We start from the raw sequence: 13,974 nt of genomic DNA, 5'->3' as shown, positions 1-13,974 counted from the left end.
AAGAGGAAGGAGAGAGAATTTTAGGTGGGGCTGTGTTAGAACTCCAGTGACAGTATTTCATCCTCTACCATCTACTTTATCTTCAGCCACAATTAATTAGTTTGAAACCAACAAGGTTATGTGGTGTGTCAGTTCTGAGTGGTTGTGGCAACCAAAAGAGGCACCCATAAAGCACTGGACACACTCATCACTTGTGTCTGTGTCATCAGCTGCCCGCCAACACTTCTTTCCTCATTGGGAAGCCAAAATACACTGAGTTCCAAAACTTGGTCAAAAGCCACTGAGGTTCTCAATACACAGAACTTTGTTCCTGCTCATTCTTTTCTGCAGAGAGCCTCTTTGGTTACTAAGATACAGTCCTCCTGGAAACATCAGCATAATCTCAGTATTTTATATCTCTAAAATTATCCATACCAAATAACTTTGATTAAAAAAAAAATTAAAAAATGACCAACCTTTAATCTGCATGACAATTCAAATATTTTTTTTTAAATATCTGGACAACCATCTGGAATTTATTACACTGCGTTACATAACGACATCTGTAAAACATAATCACCTTTTGACCTTCTGCACTAGCTCTGTGTATGTGGATGTATTTGCAATTTCTTGGTGTACTGTTTCTGCCTCTATGTTGTTGTGACTCAGTGCTATTCAGAAAACTAATTGTAAGAAAAGACCAAGCTTGCATAAAATCAAACATATATACACACAGGGTGCATGTAAAGATACACAAATAGGTAGGCAAGCAAACAATCAAATTAATAAAAACTGTGAAAAATTTGATGTCATATTTAATTACAGATGAAATGGTGGACCACCTTAAAAGTAACTTTGTTATATCAAATACCAATTTCAAAAAAATACTTCCAATTGTGACATTTTATTTTAGGTCTATAAAAAAAGAACAGGTTAGTCAAACTTAACTAAATGGGGAAAATGGCTTAACTCTGCAGCCAGTTCCAGATATATTCTCTATATTATACACTCTTTTAAAAAAGTCTTGATATTTGCTCTTATGATCCATAGAAGAACACATGGGAGCATAACCTTGACTTGTGTTTTGGTGACAATGAATACCATTCTATCTGTGTCAAAGTTTTCCTTGTCTGCACCACAATTACTATTCAGAAAGAAAACTTCAAGTTCATTCACAGAATATTTCTTACTACAATATGCCATAAGGGTATATTTACAATAATGGCATTGATTTGACTACTGAAAAAAACTTAAATGAAAAGTCTGATATCTCACCCTCTATACTAGATGTGGTAAATATTTTGATTATAGTGTGGATTGATTATAGACTGCTTATTCGGACACATCTGGCAAGGAAATGGATTTTAGTACCATGGCCCAAACTGGTAGCTTTCCGAAACATCTGATGCTCAATATAATTCATATGACTTTGGTTGCCTTTTCAAAATTTCTTACACTGCAAGGAAGAGTAGAGAGAAGTAAGGAAGGAAGGAAATTTTTATGCTGCAACCTTTAATTGCTAAACAGGTTTTCTGGGATAATCCCTTGTATTCCTCGTTTTCATATAGCTCTTTATCTCATCATTTAATGAATGTTGTAAACAAACATCTAATCTACCAAACAACTGCCAGTGAATTTATACCTTCACAAAGGAATCAAAATATTAATTTAGCAACTAGAAATCATTCAGGCACAAGCCACGGTGACATAAATGTTCCCAGACCGTTCATATTTCCTGAAATTTGCGTGCACACTTGCACGCTCCAGCAGACACACAAATCCACAAACAAAAAAAAACAACCAACCTTTCAAAAACAACTGAGATACAATCCAAACTAGAGTAAATCTATGGTCAAATCTTTAAAATAAAGTAGTAAGACCAACAGCAACTTCCTAGCAGAATTTCTGGTGCTGACAGTCTTGGCAAAAAGATTTCCTGTTATGTCTGCCACAAAAATAAGAAAACACAACATACCACAGAAGTACTATAAATATGGGGGGGGGAAAAAAAAAAAAAAAAAAAAAAAAAACTCATTTTATTCATGGCAAGACAGTAACGAGCAAAAACTGCTGGTAGATGACTCCCTAGAATATGTCCAAAATAGGAATTCTTTCTGGTTTGCTACTCAGTCACATGTGAAGCACATATAAGGTCACAAAACAACCTAAATAAAGAGACAAGTGACTTATAAAGACTGAAAACATAAGTACATGTGAGAATTTGCACTGAAAATATGTAGAATGTTAAGTTACTAAAGCTTTAAAGGACACTTTACTACCCAGTGCAACTAATTCAGACATGTCACATAAATGTCTTATCTTGACTAAATTTGTTAAATACAAATGTAACATATTAAAGGTACTCTAATACACATGTCAAATTTTTAATTAATTTTAGACTTTGCAAGACTGCAATCACAGCATTTCCAATCTATCATTATGTTAGTAAAACAGTCATCAATCACACAACTAGCAGAGCTGGTAGAAAGCTCCTGTCATACTATGCTTGTGTACATTATACAGGGAAGAATGTGATAGAAATTATACAAAAATTAAAGTAGAGGAATTGGAGCAAAAATAAATGTTAAAAATGCTATATCAATCTCACACGAAATTTGGAGAAATATATTTCATAGTTTCCACTTACAGGGTCCAGGTCCAAAGTCCATGTCAACCATGTGTCCTAGTTTTCTGGAATTGCACCTAACCCCACCCTTCTCCCAGGAAGCAGTGCACCTACAACAGGGCTCCACACTGCAATTCTGAGCGCAGCCCAACTGGATTACATGAGTTGCCCAGCCACCAGGTACTCCAAGCCTGGCTCCAAGAGTAGGTCCCAGTAACTCTAATCCAAAGAGGGTACACTTAGTTCTTTTTATGCCTATCTGAAGTGGTCTTCATGGACCACTCTTGTCTGTCTAGACTTTGTCTTACAGGCCTGTGCACCAAGAAAGAACCTACCCAGAGCACAAATATCAAACCTACACAGCTCTGAGATTCACTTGGACACAGAAACCCCACCACCACACCAAGGTGGGTCAATTTGCTCACTCTCCATGACACTGTCAGGAGCTTGGTGATCTAGGAAAGTCCCAGAGTAGTACTCTGCTGATCAAGAAGAGTCAACTGAGGTGGTTTGGGCATATCACAAGAATGCCTCCTGGTGAGCTAACACTGAAGCTGAATCAGGTATGCCCACTGGGAGGAGACCCTGGTGTAGACCCAGGAAATACTGGAGGGATTACAACTGTCGGCTGGCTGGAGAACAGCTGGGGATCGTGCAGTAGGAGCTAGAGACTATTACTGGGGAAAAGCTGGGTCTACCTTCTCTGCTAGCTACTACCACAATACTCACAAGAATCAGACAAACTTAAAAAAATCTTACAAACTACTTACTATTCATAAAGAACAGTATTCAGGTATTCAGAATGCTTATAGTATGATAGTGTGCTGTTGTGTTCCATTGGCTTCCTGTGGCTGCCTCTGTCGCGTTAAAGACTCCGGTTATGACCTACAAGATGGACAAAGGATCAACATCCCATAACCTGCAAGACCTGGCCGCTCTCTGTATACCAGTAAGAGCATTATACTCCTCCACCCCTAGCTGCTTGTGTCCCAGTCACAAGAGGTCCAAAATTGAAAGCCCCTAGGTTCTCCCTCAACACTGCTAAATCCCTTTCAATATTTAAAAAGGGTCTCATAACACATCTCTTTCGGACCATCTTCTGTCCTGATTTGCTAACAGCTCTATAAATTTGCCTCACACCATCTATCACAATAACTTTTTTCTGATCAGACTCCATTATACAGGTAGTAATCTAAAGAGACAAAATACCTGTGATCTGATCATTACATGTCTGCATCTAAAGTTCTTTGCCTATTGTGAATGCATTTTTGTTAACTCTGAGCTGTAAATTGCTTTAGAAAAAAATCATCTGCCTAATGAATAAATAGAAATGTTCTGTGTGTTCCTACTAATCCTGCCTCAAACTGTGAAGTAATGCTGCAACTTCATGGTTATGCAACCACACCTACATAGGCTTCAACTTTCAAGAATTGCAACCACAAGTCCTGCCCCTTCGAGTGCTTGTGATGGGTGAGTTTCTGTTGGAACTGAGCCACAGGACAGAACTAGCACAGCACAGACACCATGGAGCGATGACTGTTTCCAGAGTGTCATAATCCCAAATGACAAACTGGGAATTTCTCAAAAACCAGTCAAAATGCTAAACTTTGTTCTCAGCAAAGGGGTTTAGTACTTTTTGTACCCTGATGAAAAGTGAGTTTGTCAACCTAAAAATGAGAAGTTGGTTTCTCTGTTCTGTGGACAGTAGAGTTCAAATTTTTCATGCAGTTAAAAAAAAAAAAAAGGGGGGGGGGAGCAAAACCACACATAGATCATTAATAAAAAATGTTTTTAAAATAAACCAGGGAAAAAGAACCCCACTATGACAGATTTAATGGCTGGTTGGATTCTTAAGCTGAAGAGCAACAGAGAGCCTCTCTGTTTCCCCTGGCAATCTGGGCTTCAGTTGCCCATTAAAACTAGCTCTGTGGAAATAAAGAACACCCAAGCTCAAGCCACTGCACTAGCTACTTCTTCCAGCAGCAGACAGCCAAACCTTGTCCACTGCCGACAGGCAATTTCTCAGGAAGGGTACATAGAGGGTGTCATGGTGCCACCAAAATGGACTGGAAACACTTCAGTTTACTGAGCTTGTTTACTCAATATATTTGCTGTTCATCAGTCAAGGCACTAATGTGAATTAACAGTAGGGCTGCTAATAGTCTGATGGGTCTGCTTTTTACCTGCCAGAATGGTGCACCTTCAGCAGAAAGCTAACAGATGTTCTTTACCAACATGGTGCAATGCAAGGTAACCTTCACCTAAATCCTGTGCATGCAATCAGCAGATCGTTAGAACTGAGCACACAGCAAAAGCACAAAATGAATATAAACAACCTCACACTCTGCATTTCAAACAGCTGGACAGTCGCTGGTGTCTGTAAACACTTTGACAAGCACAACGGCATTAAGAACTGTGTTGCATCCTTGGTTTCCAGGAAAGAGTGCACCAAGCTAGACCCCAAAAGTAGGCATGGCCCAGAGAGGGGGGTCCAGACTCCAGTGAACAATACATCTTTGACACAGAAGCCCAGGCCAAAGCAATGAACCTGGACGAACTGAAACAAGATTACAACTTGTGCCTCTGGCCAAATGGCTTTTGTCAATGGATACCAGATCATTTCACCATCTGATAACACAGTGATGTGACACCTTAGCTTCTAATGGCTCACTCACCAAGAGGAGAAGAGGAGGAAAAGCAGAAATTTTAGAGTTCCTGTATTCATCAGACCTTGAGCGAATGTTTTGATAAGGCAGTTTATGTTATTTGTGCAAGTGATTGGTTTCAGTTCAGCTGTACTGGTACAGATGCAGAGAACTGGGAGGTACCTGCCTTTGCTGAGTGATGCCATGTGAAAAGCAGTTATGAAGATGAAACAAACAGCTACATCCAGCCTCAGGAATCTAGCTGTGGTGATGGTGATGTTACAAAAGGGGAAAGATATTGGACCGATTATAGATGTCAATATTAGTGGCACTAACAGTTCAGCATAAAGAAACTTACTTTTGTTAAGACAAAAACTCAACTAATGTTGACTGTACAGCAGTGGTGGGCAATCCTGATGTAAAAGGGTAGTAGCAGATTTTTGTTATGTCCTCCAATTTAATTAACTAAAATCATAATTTAGAAAATAATGCCCCCTCATTTTTTCAAGGGAAAACATATCTGCTAAACTATAAAGTAAATTACTAATAGTCACAAACAGAAGCTGTGATATTATGCTCAATGTATTTTAACATTTAAATTTTTGCTTTTAGCAGATTCTTTTCTCTATAACCATGCACAATCCTGAATTAACAGAAGTGTGTTTCCCCAACAAATAAAAGTGTTAGGTGAAGAAATGCAATTTTCAAAGTTAGTAATTTTGTCTGACACCATCATTTCTGAACATGAACATTATATAGAGAAAAGAGAAAGAAAAAACAGAATTTCACATCCCTATATGCGCAAGTCACCTATAGGCAGAATGACAATAAAGTTGACTTTGATAATACATTCTACCGCATTATCAATACAGAATTATTTCTGGCAGAAAATACAAGGTGACTGTAACAGATGGGGTGATATAAATTTGTGGAACTGTTAAATCAGGAGATCGGGAGGGAAGTGGGTTCAAAAAAAACATGCTTGTTGAGACCCTTTTCAAATGCTGAAAAGGAAGATGGAAAGGTGAGTGAAAAAGGAGGAGCTTCTTTCCACCACATAAAAACTAAAAAGAAGCTAGACATTTTAGACTTTGGCCCTCTCATCAGTAGGACCACCAAGAAGCAGGAGATGAAGGAGCATAGTATAGGGGTGTAGGAAGTGAGCAATTCTTGTAAGCATTCGGGTGCAGATCCGTAGACGTAACTAAACTGGGACAGTTTTGTAACTCATGCCACAACATTCTGGATCAGCAGGAAGGGCTTGATGGCACAGGCTAAAAGAACAGACAGGAAGGTGTACGATATGAATGAATCCTTAGAATATTACACAAGAGGCATTTTCTGGACCGGGTTATGGCTTCAATGTGCTGGGAGAAGCAGAAACTTCAAAGATTTTTGATGGTGGAAGTTTGGAGTAACTTGAAGAGGGCAGGCAGGCCATCAGCAGTCACCACACAGTTTGAATGAGCTTGAACAATTGCATAAGGAGGAATGGGCAAATACTCCTTCCTCAGTATGACTAAAGCTGGTACAGATGTGTCAAAATATACGCAAGACTGTAATTAAAGCAAAAAAGGTACTTCCATCTAGTATTAAGTCAGGGGGGGTATCCTCCTATCTAACCCAGTTATTCTACTTTTTACCCCTCCTACCAAACATTTTGCATTCTTTTTTCACTTAAATGTTTCAAGGTACAGTAAAACTTTAAAAAGGCTGTTTCTGTCCTCTTTTTAGGCTTTAGGGTTACAAAATGTGAATATTTTGGAAGGGGTAGTGACTTTCTATACCCACAGTAAGCTGTAAAGTCTGACATTTTTAGATTTCCACCATTTCCATTGAGTAACATGGAGTTTGGTTTTGTTTGCATGAAATGTATCCAATAGCATGGGCTGGAGGTGAGTTATGCTTGTCTGAAAGTTAGAGAACAGACTCAAGTAAGGAGGAGAGAGCTGAAAGAATGACATTGGTCACATTATTTCTGGACAAAGCTGAGAATTTTGCTGCTGATGGGAGGGTGGTTAGGATGGCAGAGGAGAGTGAAGAAGCCAGGTAGGAGTCTAAATTAAAGCAAGATGTGACAGAGGGTGTAGAAGGTGGAGTATAAGTGGTAATGGAAGGGTGGAAGAAGATTTAAAAAAAATGATCAGAAACATGAAACAGAGTAGTTTAGCAGGCAGCTACCACCTTTGAACTTGAAGGTCACAGGGTCAAATCCCACCTATTGCTTTAGTATCCTTGAGCAAGGCACTTACCCTGAATAGCTCCAGTAAAAGTTACCCTGCTATGTAAATGGGTAAATAATAAAATACAGGTAAGTTAATATTTTAAACCACCTTTGAGGAAAGTGTCAGCTAAATGAATGAATAAATGTAACAGAGAGGACTGCAAAACCACAAGGCCTGTCTGGAAAAGACAAGGTTGAGATGGTTGCCAGTGTTTTGAGTAGAAGAGGACTAGAAAGTTGGTTACCTGACTGTCCTGAAGCTGTAAGTTCAAGTCACACAGAAAAAAAATTCAGCAGTTTTGTCCACAGGGAGGAAACTCAAGATCTTTCAACATTCGGTTCAGTTCTACAGATGCTGTAGCCCTCATTTGTAATCATGTACACCAATTCTTTTTTTTTCCCCCCCCCTCAACAAAGACAGAGAAGAGCCAAAATTTTTCCAGTCATTGGAAATCCCTTCCTGGGGTGTTGATGGAATCATACTGGACTGGAAGAAGACAGTGTATATCCACAAGGAGCTATGTTTCAGCACTGCGCTCCCGACAGTTTCTGGGCTCCCCTTACCACTTCCTGTGGGAGAGAAGAGTGGTTCATAGAGAAACATTGACAGGGCATGTGGTAGCAGACTGCGGATGTGCACAGTCCCTGTCTGGTTGGCCAACAGCACAGAAGCATAAACCAAACTAGGGGTCTGCCACAGACCAGACGGGGGGTGAGTGTTGGGGGGAGAAGAAAAACACTGCTGCCCTTGCAGGCTCACATCTGGAAGTCTTCAGGAGGATGTCTTCCAGGCTTGGACACATTGGAAGCACCGCAGCTCAAGTAGGACCAGACTATGACTGCAGATGACAAAAGCAGCTCAATACAAACCATGGACACGGAACAATGGACATAAATCCCACATGCAGCTATACACACCTCTGGATGCCAGGAACTTTTTTACTTCCAGGTAATTAGGAGTTATGCCAAGCAACTGAGTGAAATGTGGTTGATGGACTCTTGTTAAATAAATATGCAGCATAAATACTATACTTTTCCCTGGTTTAATCAAATGAGTAAGCTTGAAGGTATAAAAGAGAGGAAATTAATTTCTAATAAGCATTAAAACAACACACTTTAAATTTAACAAAGTACCAAAAAACAAATACACAGTACTGTACTCAGATTCCCCAATTCACTGTAGTTACAGCTTGGAGGTCTAAACCTGAAGAAACTGGAACATGCGCACAGTATAGGATCTATGAACATGGTACACACCTGAAATGTGAGGCCTGAGAATAGGATCACCAGAGACAAGATTCTGTTGTTATTTTGTGTGCCTGCACAGACAGGTCGGTTTACGCAACACTGTGCAGCAATACACAACCAGCACTGTGCTCATTCCACAGTGTGAGAACGTGGAGTTTTGGCTTGGGGGCTTGTAAGCAAAACCAGCGAAACAGCACACAGGAAGTATACTTCAAGCAGACAATGACACAGAGATTAGTAAACGTTTAACCTTCACTGAGCCCTCACCACACACCCACTCCTTACTTCAGACAGCTAAAAGCCTGGTGAGTTTATGAATGGAATCTGTTGATTATGTCTGATGTTGCCCTTGGCGCAAAATGGTGAATCAGCGAGCCCCAGATCAAAGGTGACCATACCTTGTGACAGGCAAGACACACGTGACAACTGAGTGTCAAGGGCAACAGGTATTCCACACGACTTGTCAGGAATATCAGGAATCAGACACCATGTCCCATCCGTGCTCGTCATGATGCTGTGATGTCATTGTCTAAGAGAAGTCCCCACCTGCCCCGCCTCGCTTAAATTTAGAGTGAGAGAGGGAGAGGTGAAAGAAATTATTCCACCTGATCCCTCGGCCGTCACCTGTACTTTGGACAGTCTGTGCGAGTGCAAACATACTTCCATTCACAAACACCACACGCAGACGCGCTTTGAATGCTGGGTGGGACACATGACTGACATTTGAAAAGCAGGAGGACCCAGATTTTGACAAATGTAAAAGGTTGTTAAGCAGGGGTGGTGGCTACTTGACTTGCCAGGCACAACGCCATTACTGCCAGGCACCGGTGAGAGACGATAATACCGCCGATGATTCTAAAAGGTGGGTAGCCACAGTTATGGAGCAGTGACAGTTTTGCTTTCACATCCATCTGGTGGACAAGCCCCATCAAGTGAGGAAAGAAGCTGCCAGCGCCGACAGATATCAGCCTGAACCTGCCCTCTTGACAGACTAGCTTGCAGCTGTAGGGGACGAACCCAGAGCGGTGCCACACTCACACAGGTAAGCCGTTTTTAGTGCTTATTTATGTCTAATTACACAGTATGGGAATCTTATTCAAACTGAATATGATCCTTTTATACACACGTCTATCTTTGACAAGTTAGCCGAAGCATCAGGCAGGTACACATTCAAAAGCTGCTCTCAGTGGAAGCTATCCACAGCAGAAAATGACAAAGGACCATTTGGGGGCTATCTGTGCAAAAAGCAATTTCTCAAAGAACTCTCCTCATAGTGAAATGGAAGTAAGAGGCCACTCCTCGTTTTCAGAGTTACATGTTTTTAAAAGAATGCTGCTGCTTCCACACTGTCCAGCCACCCGCTGCCAAAGAAGTGGCGATAAAATGTTTATAGCTTGGTGAAACATGTTCTCTGCGGTACGCTGGGTTTTTACAAGTGAGTGCTTCAAGTCACGAACGCAAGTTTAATGTAGGAAAGGCGGTGAAATAGTCATTAAAATTTATTTTTCCAAAAAGACCTGCTGTTGTACTAATTAATTAAGCCAGTAAAAATAAGCTCTATTGCAAGTTACTCAGTATAATAATTTGAACTCTTAGTATGTAAATGAAGAACTGTAAGGAAACAAATTAACAATTCTGCACTTCAACAAAATAATATACAGTACTGGTGAGCACAAACTGACTGGTTGGTTTGGTTTAAACAGTACAAGAAACTAACTCAGGCTTGAATGAGAGCTATAAACTGAACCCTTCCATCGATTTTCTTGTACCTGCTGAACCAATTCAAGACGCTGTATTCTCGTACTATTAGAGGAAGCATAGGGCTTAAGAGGAGGTGAAGCCTGAATAAGACAGTCTATCAAAGGGACCTCACACATAGAAACACATTAGGTGCAATTTAGATTTAACAATGCACCGGAAATGCATCTCTGGATCACGGAAAGTCAGAGGAAAACCCACAGAATCACAGAGAAAACATGCAAACTTCACCCAGATTGAGCCAGATTCAAAAAGAAAACCCAGATAACCTTTGGTGGGAAAACAAAGTTAAAGTAGAAGGAAGGAGGAACATTTCAAGAAAGTGTAAACCATGACAGGGATATACTAATAATTTCAATACTTGGTAACAGAAACAAGTGATACTATTTCTAGTTCTTTTCTTCCTTTTTTCACCAAATTTATCTGCCATGCTTTACCAGAAACTGGCCAAATGAAGGTGTTTGCAACATTTCATCAGTAGTTAGGCCAGCAAAACAAACCACTATTCCAACACAATCTGACATCATTGAGAAGCCTGATAGTTACTGTAAGTCTCATCAACACATTTCCCTTTTACTAAATACCCATTTAAACTATAAAAATTCATGGAGAATGATACAACAAAAACACCTCATTCACTGATGTATACATAATGGATACGCAATAGGTTAACAGTTTAACAGCTGAGATGACCCTGTTGTTCTTCATGTCTTACTGACAGTTCAAAACATGTGTCAAAGATCGCCTCCAGTCCAAACGATGATTTAACACTGCTAGCTTGCAGCATCAGGAGAACAGGTGCACTCATTAAACGGCTGCATGTTCCCAGAAAGCTTTTGGCCAAAGTGCTGCACTGCACCTGGAGCTGGTGAAAAAGCTCAAGCATAAAATAAATCCCACTGACATTCTCCATGCACTGCTGAACACAAGCATTTTCTCTAACACTATTCCGAGAAAACAGCAGTTGTGACTGATTTCTGTTTTCCCTTTTTCTTGCATTCCCAGAACCACTGTTGTCAGGCAGGTTGGTTGAACACCTCTAGTCACTCCCAGAAGAGCTGTATACTACATTATCTTGGCTGCATTTGGACAGGAACTCCAGCAAGATGCCCCTGAGGCCTGTCATCCACCGAAAGGTACTATCGGGTCGCTGGCCTGGAGCCCCACAGAGGCGGAGGGAGCCGTTGACTGTCAACACGATCAGTCTGCCACTGGGCGATTTCCGTCACCTGTCACATGTCAGCAGTCGTAGTCACCGCGACAGTTTTGGGGACCTCGCATTCCTGAAGAGGGGCCACAATTTGCTCCTGCACAGCTCTCAAAGTGAGCAGAACCTTATTCTGGCCTGTGCCCCGCCACCCAAGCCACCCCGACTCAACGTGGCTGAGGAAGATGCTGGAGGTAGCCCTGACTGGACCGTCAAGGACCACTCCACTGTGAGGCGCAAGAAGTGCAACTCCTTGCCCCTGCTGGATAGTGAGGAGGGGGAGGAGCTACACTCAGAAGAGGCTGTAGCTGAGATCAGCATGAGACAGGACAGCCTCAGCTCAATCGAAGACACCGATTCAACCCGGCCAGATTTAGTCGAAGTCACACAGAATCAGGATGACTCCACATTCTCCTTAGACCTGGACCTGGGTCCCTCAATCCTGGATGATGTCCTGCAGGTGATGGAAAGGCTCCATCACTAAAGCCTGGTAGGACATGCTTGCTGGCTGCAGGCAGTGACTATTGCTTTTTCTTTGCCCTGATACTCTAACTCAGGCCAAAATGAGTTAGGACAGTGGAACTCATTCTTTGCCAAGTGAACCAGTGGAGACTCCAAACCAGATGCTAGGCCCCTGAACAAATCAGGTGATCTTCTGACAGTGGGCCTGTGGAAGAGAACTGTTGCCTGCTTTGTGGCACTGCACAGAGTCCACTCTGTCAACACCTCCTTCACACTCCAGCCAGAGTTTGGCAGAAAGGCTATGAGTTAAAGCCATCAAGAACATAGTCCTCGCCATGCAACAAGCCCTGTGTTTTCTATACTGTGGACAGGACTGATTACATCTATGCACTGTTGCTTGTTATTGTTGTAACCAAAGTCTTCCTTCCACAAACTTAAGATCAACAATCAGAAACATTTGCCTCAATGATTTGAATTCTGTCTGAAAAATGTTTGCAAATTGCTGTCTTCAGCTTAACATTTCAGCCTTAGGCTGCAAAGTTAATGGATCGAAACATCTGTATTCTTTTCCAACACATGTACATGTATTATAGAGAAAGGCGCTATATTTTCAGATACAGCCAAGGGGTTTTTTGTGTCCTGCATCAATAAAGGTACAGAATTTACAAAATGCTTGTGATTTTACTTTTAAGGACAGAGTATAGCAGAAGCTACTTAATAATTTACCAAGCTGTTAATGAAAACAATACCAACACTAAAGTGAGCCCTGAAGAACACAAAAGTTTTATGATAAATGCATCCCAGAAATCAAAGCTTTTTAAAGATAACAAAAGCTCCCCTTTTCAACTGGCCTTTATGAAAAAAAAAAATTACTGAAAAATTAAGTTAGAAATTTAGAAATGTTCTCAGCAGGTATTCTGCATGCATTGATCTCATATAGAAGAAAATAGTTATACCCTTGTAGCACAATAAGCAACCTGACAAGAACAGTAACTTTATGCAACCTCCTAATAGTGTGTCATAATTTCCACACAGTAACAGAAAGGATCAGTACCACATAAAGAATTAGAGGTTCAAAAAAATCTTCTCTGTTCACACTGAATTAAGGAAAACCTATTATTGGGAAATGCTCTGTTTCTCTGCCAAGCAATATGCTAAATGACACCCACAACCACTATTTTACATTTGACTTGTACACCTTGGCAACTCCAAAAATCTGAAATGCATTTTGTGCAATTCAAGAGCTTTAGGAGTGGGGGTGTTACAGAATTTCTCAGAAGAAACATGTTGGCTTTAGTGATATCTGAAATATTGCCACTATAACATCCTAGGGCCCAACAACTCTGCATTGGAGGGGTACTCTGCACTCCCCTGAGTGAATCTACTTAGACCACCCTTGAGTCACACAGGAATTTGTTCCCCACCCTTATCCAGGCCCCAATGTTACTGCAGTAGGAAATGTTCAGAACTGGAATGGGGATGAACCCAACAGTCAGCTCTTTTTTTTTAGTTGAGAAGCTCAGCAGGGCACAGCCATTCCCCACAGAGCACAGGGAGATCAGTGTCTTGGGTGGTGTCTGAAGGAAAGCACACTGAGCCACCATGGAATTATCCAAATATGGGAAGAAGAATGAAGGGATCTGTCATCCCCCGCATGGCATTGCACCGTGCAGTTTTAATTCAATGTGACGCTGCTGCACGATTTCAAAGTGTCATGTTGTTCATAGCTATTCATATCTGTGTCTGTCACAGTTCCATCCCTGATTTCTTCTTGTTTTTCCTCTAGTTTTAACTTTCAAAGCATTTTCTGACAAGTGCTCTAAGT

General features: G+C 41.0%; 2 protein-coding genes across 5 annotated transcripts in view; one reads left to right on the top strand and one right to left on the bottom strand.

Annotated features, from left to right (window-relative positions):
• Positions 1–13,974, bottom strand: part of dnajc17 (DnaJ (Hsp40) homolog, subfamily C, member 17) — a 49,521-nt gene that overhangs the window by 11,735 nt on the left and 23,812 nt on the right. The window lies entirely within an intron of this gene.
• Positions 9,243–12,786, top strand: LOC108919577 (cdc42 effector protein 2). The gene is made up of 2 exons (XM_018727651.2): positions 9,243–9,764; positions 11,486–12,786. The coding sequence occupies exon 2, from the start codon at positions 11,587–11,589 to the stop codon at positions 12,169–12,171; it is 585 nt and encodes a 194-aa protein (XP_018583167.1). The 5' UTR covers positions 9,243–9,764; positions 11,486–11,586; the 3' UTR covers positions 12,172–12,786.

The sequence above is a fragment of the Scleropages formosus genome, chromosome 15 (genome assembly GCF_900964775.1).
Source record: "Scleropages formosus chromosome 15, fSclFor1.1, whole genome shotgun sequence".
NCBI classification, from domain to species: Eukaryota; Metazoa; Chordata; class Actinopteri; order Osteoglossiformes; family Osteoglossidae; genus Scleropages; species Scleropages formosus.
The sequence above is the reverse complement of the archived record's forward strand: the minus strand, read 5'-3'. Positions and strand labels throughout refer to the sequence as shown.

Bases quoted from the DNA above. Each gene is read 5' to 3' on its own strand.
- LOC108919577 (XM_018727651.2), top strand. From the start codon at position 11,587: ATGCCCCTGAGGCCTGTCATCCACCGAAAGGTACTATCGGGTCGCTGG.